This window comes from Parasteatoda tepidariorum, chromosome 2, assembly GCF_043381705.1.
Source record: "Parasteatoda tepidariorum isolate YZ-2023 chromosome 2, CAS_Ptep_4.0, whole genome shotgun sequence".
NCBI classification, from domain to species: Eukaryota; Metazoa; Arthropoda; class Arachnida; order Araneae; family Theridiidae; genus Parasteatoda; species Parasteatoda tepidariorum.
The window spans coordinates 32823815-32838125 of NC_092205.1; the positions used below are offsets into that span (position 1 = coordinate 32823815).

Consider the following 14311-nt stretch of genomic DNA (forward strand, 5'->3'; position numbering starts at 1 on the left):
AATGTTTTACGTTTAAAACTATGTAATGAAAAGAATTATCTTTATAAACAATACCATTTTCTCAATTTAAAAATACCTTCATTTTCTAAAATACTTAATTTTAAAACATTATAAATTTTTCACCCACATACTTTCTTCAATGATAATTATTGAGGAACATAAAAATGAATGCTTTAAAGTTTTAAGAGCATTTCAAAAGAAACATTTTATTTCATTATATGTAATTTAAAAATTGTTTCTTTATTTTGCCAAGCTTTATTTTGTGTATAATTCCTTATTTCTTAATTTTTTCTTAACTTCTACTTTTACTTTAAACTAATGGTCAATGGTTCCACAAGGTTGAAACCATTAATCGTTCTAGTTCATACATACACAGCAAAATATTTTTGTGTATTTCTACTACTTTCTTCTCTCAAAAGCATTATAGAAAGTAAAAAAATACAACGTTAATAAATAAAGAAACAATGTCGCTAAAATTTCACCTACTACAATTTGGCACTAAAATTAAAATAAAAAATGTGTTAATAATGAATAAGTCTATATAATCATTATTTTATGGCTAAGTTGTGTTCATACACATAGTTTTAAGAGCATAAATTTGGAGTTTAGAATGTATAAAAGGGAATAATTTGTATGCGCATGATGTTTTAAGAAAAAGAGGCACTTGCTTAAAGTTCATTTATATATTAAATTAAAAAAATTTAATTCCAAAAAGAGATAAATTAACTTATCCATGACATGTATAAGGTGCTCCTTTAGCAAAGTTTTCTGTACAGCCAACTGCAGCACAGTAAAGCGCCATATTTTGAGATTTTTTACTTTAAAAACCGCATCAATTTTCTTCCATTGAAATAACAAGAAACACTCTCCTGACACGTGGTTTCGTTCTGATGACAAAAATTATCGTGATGTGCACGCTCTATTTACATTTCTCTTCCATGATCTACACAATAATTCTTGAAATAAATTTAGTTTGTAAATCAAAAAAGCACAAGAACGGATAGAAATTATACAATTTAAAATCATTGAACACCATTTTCAGAGATTTAAAAATTAATTAATCCTTAATACACAATTAAAAACACATATACATATTTTGAGGACAAATTTTTATTTGTGTTGACGAGTATGAGCATAAAAGACAACTAACAAATTCTGACCAGCTTATTCTAGATCGAAAACAAGCTACTGGCGATACTTTACTTGGTGTGTCTTGAACTTTTGATACTCAAATCTCTCCAACATTGGTATTTTCGGAAATGAAAAAAAATTCTCGTAAATTGTGAAAGCGCAAGAATTTGGTATGAGATTATTCAATTTTAAGTGATTCGATTTAAGTTATACCCTTTAAATAGTATTATGAACACGTGATTTGTTGCTCACATGAAATAAAGTGTTCCTTCTCGCAATGTTTTGGGTTATTCAACATCATACTCAGAGAGATATTATACCACAATTTTTTCAGTGTAAGAAAAAGAGGATTATTTCATTTTTCTCGTTTAAAAAGAAATGTTTGGGTTTATAAAAATTATTTACGTAAATATTTATATTTGAGTGAACAAAAATATTACTTGAGCTGTGTTCGTGCAAAACAAAGTTATTTGTATTTAAAAGTTAAGCTTTTATCAACACAAAATAATACGTCCTTCAACTTTCGGACCATTGTTATATCATCTTCAGTTGCTTCTGCATCTTGTATTGAATTTTAATGCATAGAAACCTTTATTTTTGAACAATGTATAATTGGATTTTTAAATAAATTACTTCTAATGAGAAATTACCGTCTTATTTAATAGTTAGTCCTTATTGATCACTAATTCGTATTAAAAGAAAATCAAATTGCGGTCGATTCGAGAATTTTATTTACCAGAGAAACGATAATTTAACGGTTTTAGCCAAATTTCTTTAGAACAAAGCTAAAACTTCTGCTTATTTTGTTTGTAACTTCCTTTAAATATTCAATATTAACTCAAGCACCAGGCTTAAAGGCTCTGGGCATTTTTCCAGCTTTTGCGTTATGGTAAAACATAATACTCGACGTAATAGCAAGAAGTGTGGAATACTTTAAAAATATATTGTTTTTTTAAACTTGTAGTTGTAAGTATTTTCAGTTCAATACATATATAGATAGATATGTATGTATATATATAAGGAAAATAATTTAATCAAAATTTTACTTCAAAAGTAATCGATTTTATACTTAATATTTTCTCATTTAATTGAATTTTTTAAAAGAATCCGTCGTTTCAGTTATATAGAGCAAAACAAAATTGTAGGGTAAACAATTTTTTACATCATTTTGAAGACAGAAATTTTACATGGCAAAATACAAAATTTGTGCAAATAGTTCGAAGTCCTCAAGAAATAGAATTTTAGAAAAGTCGTATTTTTAAAATTCGATTTCTCAGAAACTATAATTATGCTACTTCAATTATCTTATATATACTGTTTTCTTTCTTCATTTATTATTAAAAACTTCCATTGACTAATGTCTCATATAATATCACGTCATAGTACCAAATGTAATGTTACCCTTTCTGCCCTTAGAATGTCGTGAAATAAAGATGTGATGCTGGTCCCGGCAAACAGCACAGCCACTGAATGGAGCTAGCTGAGGTGCCATGAACCTGGATGCAGAGAACCGAGTCGTCCTAAACGTCGGTGGTATCCGGCATGAAACTTACAAGACGACTCTGCGGAAAATACCGGCCACCAGGCTCTCCAGACTGACTGAGGCACTCGCCAACTACGATCCTGTCCTCAATGAATACTTCTTCGATCGGCATCCTGGAGTCTTCGGACAAATTCTCAACTACTACAGAACAGGCAAACTTCACTATCCAACTGATGTCTGCGGACCTCTCTTTGAAGAAGAACTTGAATTTTGGGGACTTGATTCCAATCAGGTAATCACAATTTTTTTTATTTAATTTGTTTCTAAATATTAATTGATCACAATAATATTGGGTGGCTAGTGCTCCATCTTACGCAAGGACCTCCCCTCTAAACTTACTTTTTCTAGTGTAGTAATATTTTCTGTTATAAGAATTAAAAATGGAATTTAGTTTATTAACTTCATTCTAAAAATAAATTTTTTGAACTTTTATAACTCTCACCAATACTTACAAACGCATTAACACTTCTTTTTTTCAGTATATTAAAAAATGAATTGCGCTGCTTTTTAATATCATACAACTACTGTAAAAAATGTAAGTTAAAAATATTGAAGTGAAACTTTTTTCTCTAAAAGTAAGCCTTACATATTTAAATTTTCTGCACCTTCTCTCAGTTTTAGCATTTAAACAACATTTTTTCTAATTAGTATACCCGTTTGATCACTTTGGTGCATATTCGGACATGACGTCATATTCTCTAAGGCTCTGCTTTAATGTTACTTACCCAAAATTTATTTGTAGATCACGTTTGTAACAAACATTATTGAAGTGCAAAAATCCCTCAGATAGAGTTCTCGCTTTGAATTGATGTGATTCAGTTTGTATCATTGCAACAATAATTGATGTATTCGTATATTTCACCAAATTTGCACTGAGACATACTAGACTGTTGCACAAAGGCACGTCACAATGAGAATTGTTTTTGGCACAAAAATTCCCAGTGTGGACGCATAATGTATTAGAATTCTCTTGCAGTTTAGTTCTATTACCTATTAACCCAAATTTAGGTAAGTTTCATCTGAATTCGAGAAAAAATTCTGCTACGAAAGTCAATTTGCTTGAATACCGGTCAAATAAGTTCCCTATTCTTATCAGTTGACTTCAAAAATGCAAGTGCAAAGAGTTGAACATTAAGATCTTCATGTCCATTATAAGTCATTTGCTCAACACCAATTAAATAAAACAGATCGAGAGTAGAGAGCATCTGCTTCCAACACTAAACTGACCAGGTTAACAATTGATTCCTCCACTGTTTCAGACCTGAACTGACCAGAGCATTGGCACTAAATATGCACTGTCATAGCCGAAATTTTTAATCAAAATACTCCAATGGTTGAGCTTCCAATGAATAGTTTTTGTGGGTTTTTTTCGGTCTCGTAACACAAAAATGGATTGAGTCCACTCGAACGTTTAGGTGCGCAAAATACAAGCTTAGACATGCATTATTTTTAAGACTGCAACCATTCGCACAGTAGTAATAATCATAAAATTTCTCTGAGTTACCGTGTCCTCTCTATGTAAAGCAAAAATATACGTATATATTTATACTCTAAACGGTAAAAGGAACAATAAAACAAATTTGCCACGTGACTTATTTAGGAGTTTTGCTTGTCTTTGTGTTAGATCCAGAATTATAGAAGTAAATTTCATTTCTTTAAATCCACTTTCATACATAAGATGTTTACTGATTATTAAAATACAACTCAAATACACAAATTATTAAAATAAAAAATTTAGTAATGAACACTGGTAAGTATTTTTTTAAAGTAATAAAAAATAAACAATGAAAAAAGAAAAATTTTTAAAAAAATGAAAAAATACTCGCTAATCTCTTAATGTGTGGATTTGTAGGTGGAACCTTGTTGTTGGATGACATACACTCAGCATCGAGACACCCAAGAAACTCTGGCTGTCTTAGACCGATTGGATCTTGACACGGATAAGCCAAGCGATGAAGAAATTGCTCGAAAATTCTGTTTTGAAGAAGATTATAACAATGGTACTCTTTCTTGCTGGCAAAAAGTCAAACCCAAAATATGGTCTTTGTTTGATGAGCCTTATTCATCGCTATGGGCCAAAGTAAATATATCATCAATTATTTTTTTACACTGGAATATGAATACTGATTCTGTCTTTATAGTGAGTAGAATGGTAAACAAACATTTTATTGTTGCTTAAAAGATAATAATAATACTGAAAAAGAAGAATTGCGTAGAAGAATTGAGAAGAAGAATTTCAATAAATTGCGTTAAACGTAAACAAAGCTATGTTATTTTGATAAAAAATGTCTTTCTTATTATACAATTCTTCATTTAAAATGCATTTCTTATGATGGATTTATCAAAACTATGGACAAAAAATTAAACAGATAATATATTCAATGTAAAAACGTGATGACCGGTAACTTATACATTTTTTTCAAAGAACTGAACTTCACATATCTTTTACATATTTTTAAGAAAACTCTTAAATAAATTAATATATTATACTAAAATAATGGATTTCTAACTTTATATTGATATATTTGCCACTTATAATTGAAATACAGCTTAAAAATTTAATTTTTTGTTAATGTTACTAAAATATAAGCATTCTTTTGTGACTTCAAATACTTAGTTTTTCCTCAGAAAAATTATTTCATAAATCACGTGTTTATCAAACTATGCATCATCGCAACATTTCTCGTCCAATCTCAACAGCTCCATTCTAAGATCACAAATATTTAACTGGTCCTACTTAGACACTAGTCGAAATTCGTTAATTCTTCCTCAGAATAAGCATTCATTATGCACTATTATAAAAAAAATCATGTTTTTTTTTCTATAATATTAGTAATATTAGTTCATGCTAGTTCCCTTCAATAATTTAATTACACGATGATATCAAAATAGATGCATTTTCCCTAAAAACAAATGGATTTTTTCTCATAAAAACTTATAAATCAAATCTACATCATAACTACATATGTACCTCAACAGTTCAATTTTTACTACAATAAAAAACACTTTACTGGTCCAATATGCGTGATGATCCAAATTAGGTGATTCTCATCTAAAAGCATTATTCATTCACAGTTAGAAATTTCTCGGAAAAAATTATTAAATAACACTTAATTGAATGGTTATTTTACCATATTTAATCAAAACAGTCAAATTACCATAAATTAAATGGTAATCAGACTGTTAAGTTTGAGAAAAACTGTTTATTGATTGCGTTCACCTAATATGGTTAAACAACCAGAATTTTATCTCACCAATTAGAACCACCTAATGAAGCTACTTAGTTCTATGCAACGGCGTACATATCATAGCCGAGCGGGCTTCTCTGTCAATCTCATAACCGGCAGAACTGGAGTTCGAGTCCTAATGGTGACACCACAATATTTCTTCAATTTCCTTCACCACATGGAGAATTTTCAGTGTCCGGCACTCACTAATTACCATTACCTTACGAAAAACCGAGCTCCTATGCCTAGTTAGATAATTATTTTTTTAACGTTTTTGAAAAATGCTAGTTGTAAATGGTTTCGAAACCATAAAGGAAAAAAATCTTCTTTACCGTAAACTTTACGGTTAATCGCATGGGCAGACAGCTGCCAGTTATTTTACCATAATTTTAGAATGAAAATTTTAACAGTGTTCATTGGTATTCCAAAAAGTAATCTTTCCTGTTTATAATTCCAGGTAATAGGCGTGATGTCAGTTTTCTTCATCTGCGTTTCCATTCTTTCTTTCTGCTTAAAAACTCATCCAAACATGCGAGTTCCAGTTATCCGAAATGTCACAGTAAAAGATACGACAACAAACACGATAGCATGGACACTGGACAAAGTGTCCACTTATCCCCACGATGCCTTCTTTTTCATCGAATGTGCATGCAATGCTTGGTTCACTCTTGAGATCTCTATTCGATTCATGTCCTGTCCCAGGAAATTGGAATTCGCAAGAGGAGCTGTCAATGTCATTGACTTCACGGCCACCCTGTCATTTTACATCGACCTTGCTTTGCAGAGATTCGCTTCTCACCTTGAAAACGCCGACATCTTAGAATTTTTTAGCATCATTAGAATCATGAGGTATGTTTTTTTAATACCTGCAAGGGGTTTTCACAACGTGCAGTGCACAAAAAATAAGCGAAATGAACTGAAAGGCTTTCGATCTAATGATCGGATTTTCACATACTAGGATTCAATTTTAATGGTTTGAGGAGGTGACCTCAAGTATGTTAATTAGTAATAGCATGGGATAGTTTAAGTTACGTAGTCAGACCCAAAAACGTACTTTATTTGAATAAACATAACGTTTTTTCAACAGATTCGGATTTCTGATCGTCAAAACATAGAGGGTGGTCTTGGAATTTTTTTAGATATATCGCTTAAATTTTTCATCTTGCCATATAAAATTACACTTCTTAAAAGCATGTAAAAATTTTTATATCTAAAAATTCAAACAATTTTCGACCATTATTAAATAAAATATGAAAAAAAAATAATTCATAAAAATTATTTATTGTATAAAAATATCTTTGGATTAACGAATTTTATATTTGAGTCCAAAAATTTTTCAAATCTTTTGAAAAATTCCCGAGTTAGGGCGAAATATACAAAAATCAAAATTAACATTCAGGGGATCCAAACTTTGGAAAACTGTGACGGCCAAAATATTGTAGCTTTATTCTCCACATTACGGCTACCCCCTACATGTGAAGGGTCAGAAATCCAAATCCACTTTTTTAAGAAGTATTCAGAGGAAGTACATTTTCATGTCCAATTTCGTAATTTAAACTATCGTCTGCACTAATAAAGTACCATATTTGTGGTCACCATTAAGATTGATCCTTACTACAATTATTAGATTAAAATTTTTTCAGGGTGTTTCGTTTTTTTTTCTGTACACCTACGATGAAAATTTTTGGAATCTTTGTCTGAACTTAAAGAAAAATAATTGCTAGTGTGGTCACAAATTAATATTTAAGTGAAGTAAAAACAGAAACACTGTCGCAGGCACTCTTGTGGAAAACTGGTGAAAAATACATCGAAACCTGTTTAATTCTTCGAGAAAACAGAGGAGAGTGGAAAAAAGTGGTTATTAGAAAAATTTTAAAATTTAAATCGGGTCAGATAAGTTTCGATGTTTTGTGCACCGGCTTTCATCGATTATGATTTTCCAGACTTTAGTATTTTTGTTTTTATTTTACTTAAATATGAATATGTGACCACCAATGTACAAAATTATACTATCTTTTTTTTATGATTACTAGAATTCTAAACATGTATATTTTAGTTGTTCATTGCAAAACATCTTGCACTGAGAAAACTAGTATACGGTAAAATTTATCATGCTACTGGCTCTATGAAGTACAATAATACTAAATATCCAAAAGTACAAAAAAAAATTTTCCTAGTAGCTTTGGTAATGACTTTTGACAAAATTAACAACAAAATATGTTTTTATTACAGTTCAGATTTGTAGTAAATGTGACAAAATTTAATAATTTTATCATGATACCTTAAACAGTGGTACAAGAACCATTTATTCGGTTAAGTTTATTTTTCTGCCTTATTTTGTTTACTAAATTTGTGCTTGTGGCGTAACTACCACTACAAATATTAAATACCAAGTCACTAGTATATAAGACATGTTAACTTGATTCTACCGAGAGGTACCTTTGATAGATGATGATTGACATAGCCCATAATTAAATCCCTTCAATGGTGACCCGGACGTGGTAGGAACTTGCTAACATTGATGGATTATCCACACTAAAACAGTTGATTTGCTTAAAGGTATACTGCTCAAAAAAAATCTTCTGTGGCGAATAAAATCATCGCCAAGCAGACATAAATAATGCAACCCTAGAGCAGAACAGTAGTACGTCTTTTGCAGTGTGGCGACGTGCGCGTAAAGAAGTATGAATAAAGCTTAGTTTTCATCCATGTAATGTGTTCTTTTCATGCAATGTGTTCTTTTTAAAAGCAAAATGCTCATTTGATTAAGTCTTTGAACGATCTAATATGGATAAACTAATTATTCCATATGCTAATAAGAAAACTTTGAAAGCCAGAATTTTCAAGAGACCGTTACCATATAAACAAAAAAATTATGAAATGAATGAATTTAATACCGCATACTTTGATTTTATTAACCAGAATTATGGTGCAGATTTTTTTACCAGAAATGTTATAACCATACAGTATGGTAAATTCACTAGATTTTTTCGCTTTGATGTAATGCATTAATATATGCATATATTTCTACTTTAGCACTTTGTAAGCAGAGTAATACAGCACATGAAAATGCAAGTATCTTCTCACATCATGAAAAATTAATTATTTTCGTCCAAAATAACTGCCACGGAAAATTTCTGCAAAAATGTGTCAGATTACCTCCCACCGAGTCCAGGGCATAAATTTATAAGCTCGCTTTTATTTATAATGTGTTAATGACTCAAGATAAGGAAAGAGTTTTAATTAAGAGGTACGGAAGCATGTAAAGGATTCACTTGAAACACGTTTGATAAATGTAGTCATGCAATAAAATGAGTGACATTTATAATGAATATGCACTCGGTTCAGATAAAAGTGTTGCATTCGGATGAAAAATGTTTAAAAGCAACATTTCGAGACTTTATGTGATCATATTTTAATATTAATTATTTCTTACCTCGGTTATTATCACGAGCTTTCTTTGATATGCAACTTTAAATGTATTTTTAATCAAATTAACATGCTGGCTGTTTTAATAAATAATCAGAATAGGCTGATATTTTTCTCTTAAACTATGTTTTAATTAAATTTTCTGAGCAGCACAAAACATAGCATTTAGATCTCAGAAACATTTCCATTAAAGATAAAAATGAATCGTTGCACATATTTTTGAAAAACTAAGATGTTCCAAATGCTTGTTTGTTTGTTTTTTTAAATTTTAAAGATATTAAAAACTTTTGAAAAAGATTTCAAAGCTATTAAAAGTTGGTGATTGCAAATTAATACTTTAAATATCAAAGATTAAATCAAAAATTTACAATAAATTACAGTATTTACAATTTAAGGAATGAATAAAACTTGCAGCTAACCATCTGACAGTATAAAATTAAGTTCTTTGCAAAAATAAAAAAACAACTTACTCAACAGAAAAGCTGCAGCATTTTTTTTAATTTCGTTTTTATACACATTTAAGAGCAATAAGAATTCTAATTAAAGCTGTAGTTTTCTGTAAAGCTGTGTATATTTTAATTAAAATGTTAATTTAACATTTCCCTAAAAATAATATTTTGCAGTATGAGAGTAAGAAGAGCACGTGGCTTAAAATAAAAAAAAATAAAAAGAAATTGTGTTTTAAAGATTTCAGTAGGATTAAAAATATTATATCATATATGAACTGGTGAATAATATACAATAACTACAAAACTGGTTATTTAAGCTTCTCGTGAAAATGATAAGACATTTAAGCTTAATGCAATTACGTAAATTGGTGAATGTATCTTAACAAACTTACAAATTAAACTAAACCTGATATTAAAAACAAGCATCATTATTTAAAATGCAACTGTAAAGCTTATTACAATAATATTTTATCCTAAAATTTAATATATCCTGTATCTTTAAATACTTTACTTATGTTAACATGTCTATACTACTTTGCTTATGTTAAAATGTCTATAGTATAACAAATTGTATTTGACGATACTTCTGTTTTTTTTTTTTTTTTTTTTTTTAAATTTTTTTTTATGCCGTAAAGAAAATTGCTTAAAATTTATTTTAAACTAAAGGTAAAAAAACTATTCCTTATTTAATCTAATATTTAATACAAAAGACAAGAAATGTCAATTTAAATTTTCCTGCAGCTGTCAAACATTCGATATAAATACATAAAGAGAAAAAAATATTTCCCATGAAAATATTTTTTGTCTAAATCTTTGAATAAATATTTTTATACTTAAAAAATATTCTTGCCAACTTGTTTAAATTTCTTTATTAGCTCGTAACTAAACCACTACTATTAGATAACAAAAGTAAAGTTAAATAGTATTTAAGGTTATATATTTAAGCTAAAGAAATATTTTTAATTTATTTGAAATTATTTTATAATATAATTATTAATGTTATGGAAAAAAATTCTGTAACCTTGATAGGGCAGTGATAGCAAATCATTCGTGGCTAAGCATTCTTCTCACATTGAGGTGACCTAGGCTACTACCCCAGAGATGGCAGGTTGATACGTATATTGCTCCTGGATGTTACCGACCACACTAGTGGCATAAAAATATTCTCAGTTGCAGACGGATCATGGGTTAGAATCCCCCTGTCACCGGGCTAACCATAGGAGGTTTTCGCAGTTTCTCTCCCCTTTAAATGTCCCACCCCGCAAATGTGCGTAAGTTCCATCAAAAAGTCCTCCACTACAGTTAGTTTTTCCTAATGTTTGATCCAAAAGTTCTCTTATAGTTGGGTTCAAAATTGCAAGGACACGGAGTTAAACATTGATAGTCGTCAACTCAGAACTGGGTCAGCTGCTATACGCCGGTTATAAAATGTAAATAAAATATAACCTTTATAAAATATAATCAAGCTGTATTAACTAAAAAATTTACAAATATTTCCACACATTATAATTTAGCTAAAACCCATTATAAGAATTCACAATATAACAGGCAATTAAGTTTATGTCCATAGAAATATGTAAGCCATTAATATATTGATACCCCTTGCAATATTTTGAGCTATTCTAATATAAGTTCGAAACACATACAAGTATGAAAGGATAAAATAAGTTCGAAACCCATACAAGTATAAAAGAGTTTATTAGGTTTCAAAATTTCACCCATAAGCTTTAAGTTCGTGTTCTGTGGTTTTATATATATGATTGAGTGCGTTTTTTTGACAGGAATTTTCGAACAATAACTTGAGATATTTTTTTCATTTCATCATATATAAATTAGTTCTTAACTCGTAATTGTAAATCAACCTTCAAATCTGATAAAGTCATATTTTTCCACATCCTTTATAACCGAGTATGATGATTCTGATTCCGCCAAAAAAAAATATTAATTCATCGCTAGAACTTTGTGAAAAAATAAAATTCTTATAATAACTCAAATTTAAATCAACGAATCATATCAAGTATCATGGACTGCTCCAACCGAGAAAATTCTTCAAACAAAGCAAGTAAAAACCATACCATTAAATCAGAAACTATCCAAAGTACTTTTTAATAACTATACAATAGACATCTATAAGTACAGTAAATTTTCTAAGTCATATTGAGAATTATCCCACCTCCTTTGACATGCAAATACCCCTGAAAGAAATATGATAGCTAAATTAGATTCACTCTAGGATAAGTACAATAAATTTTTTAAGTCATATTGAGAAATATCTCAACACCTTTGACATGCAAATATCCTTCAAAGAAATACGATAGCTAAATCAGATTGTATTTATCACAAAAGCAATTCATAAAATTTTATTTCAACACTTTTTTATGCTTTGCTAGATTTATTTTCGTATTTTGAGTGTTTTTTAATATTCATTTATGCAATTTCTTTTAATTATAACGTATTTCTTTATTTTATTGCATCACTTCATAATTTTTCTATTTTGCTTTATAGTTTCCATACATCGTTTTTATCAGTTTATAATTCTCATTATTTTTAGGTATTGTTTAGTTTCCTACTGTAGAATACTGTGATACTTGCAAGCAGCATAATTTAACCATCTTTTTATTCATAGAAATATTAAAATTGGTGGATAATTTTTATTCAACTAATAAGTATTGTAAAAATCCTAAAAAATCCAAATGGCAACAGCAATAATAATAAGCAGTATAACAAGCAGATGATATTTTCAGCACAAGAATCAGACGATAATTTTTGGAACTTCTGAGAACGGATTTCTTTTTCCAGGAGGCAGTTTTTTTGGTACGAAGAAATTATGTAAGCCCGCTTACCGTGAAAACAAATCTTAGTTGATATTTAGAGAGATGAACTTCCCGTTACGGGAGAAACAAAATAAAGAGATATTGAATTTCATCGATCAAAGAATTTTCAGTAATTGTTTCTGTTATGTTAGTATGGAATAATCTTTATGGAATATCACATAACTAATGGAATCAATTGAATTCATCTGAAGTCTTCCTGATAATGTTTTTTTTTATTTCCAATGAGCTGCACAGTCGGTCTTGGCGATGAGCAGACCTAGTGCGTTCTCCAGAGGTGGTATCCCCTTTTTCAGGACCACCACAATGGGTGAGATACCGTTGGTCATGTTAATTTGGACGTCTAGTTTCTGCCACACTAGATGGCAGCACCGAGACTCTATTTGGATGCTAAAGTGCACTAGGAATTTAATTTTGCCGGAAATGCCAAGAGCCAATAAGGCACTCCAGGGATCTTTTACATGCCGCATAATCATACGACATGGCCGCTGAGGATTTTCTGCATCCCGAAAATCCGGTGTCTGGGCCGGGGATCGAACCCGCAGACTTGGGCTCAGAAGGCCGACGACAAACCAACTGCACCACCCAGCTACCTTCCTGATAATGTTGATGGATTCACTTTTTATTTAAAAAAAACTTGCTCTTCAGTTAGAACACTCGTCATAGTATGCATAGTAAAAAGCTAAATGAAGCTAAATAATTTAATAACGATACTAATATAGTATTAGCTATACAAAATTTTATAATTGTGCAATATAATAAAATATATATGTTTTCAATTTTTTTTTCATTGTATTTCTTATTTATGTTGCATTTGATATTAATCGAGTTCTATTTTTTTAAAGGCTTTTCAAATTAACCCGGCATTCAGCTGGTCTCAAAATCCTGATCCAGACATTCAAAGCCAGTGCTGGCGAACTCATTCTTCTTGTGTTCTTCCTGGTCCTGGGAATCGTCATTTTTGCTTCTCTTATCTACTATGCTGAACGAATCCAGGCCAATCCCAACAATGATTTCACCAGCATACCTTTGGGACTTTGGTGGGCCCTGGTCACCATGACCACTGTGGGATACGGAGACATGGCACCAAAGACATATACAGGCATGTTTGTGGGTGCCCTTTGCGCCCTGGCAGGTGTGTTAACAATAGCTCTGCCCGTGCCTGTTATTGTTTCCAACTTCGCTATGTTTTACTCTCATACCCAAGCAAGGGCAAAACTTCCTAAAAAGAGGAGGAGGGTGTTGCCCGTGGAACAGCCCCGAGGACCTAGAGGAGGCAGAGGGCCACCAGGGGCGGGAGGAGATCGAAGGATGAACGCCCTCAAGCAAAATCATCCCAAGGATATGCTCACGCCCAAGTTAGGTAAGTACAATAAACTTGATCTTGAAAAAGATTCAAGGCTTTTTAAATATGGATGGAGTTATTTTTAGCCATTGAAGTATACGTAAAATCTTAATGAGTTGATCGTTAGGAATTTCGAAAAAGAAAAGGAAGTTCGTAAATTGGTAGATAATGAATGATTAATATTTAAAAAGTGTTTTCAGGTAAAATTTAATATTTAATGAAGTTATTTTAAATGGCAGAAAAAAGGGAGACTCGAAAGTAGCTCAACAGTCACTTTACAACTAGTTGTAAATATAGGATTTTCCATATTTTTGTCCATAGATTCGAATCTGAAATAGCCTTTAGAAATGTGGTAT

The 14311-nt window shown here is 30.6% G+C and overlaps 1 protein-coding gene across 1 annotated transcript in view; it reads left to right on the top strand.

Annotated features, from left to right (window-relative positions):
* The window catches only part of LOC107436946 (potassium voltage-gated channel protein Shaw), a 163515-nt gene that overhangs the window by 95810 nt on the left and 53394 nt on the right, over nucleotides 1–14311 (top strand). Inside the window, exons 2-5 of the mRNA XM_016048785.4 lie at nucleotides 2548–2906; nucleotides 4527–4754; nucleotides 6359–6750; nucleotides 13456–13973. Of these exons, the coding sequence (XP_015904271.1) occupies nucleotides 2622–2906; nucleotides 4527–4754; nucleotides 6359–6750; nucleotides 13456–13973 (1423 nt within the window). The 5' untranslated portion in view covers nucleotides 2548–2621. The remainder of the gene's footprint in view (nucleotides 1–2547; nucleotides 2907–4526; nucleotides 4755–6358; nucleotides 6751–13455; nucleotides 13974–14311) is intronic.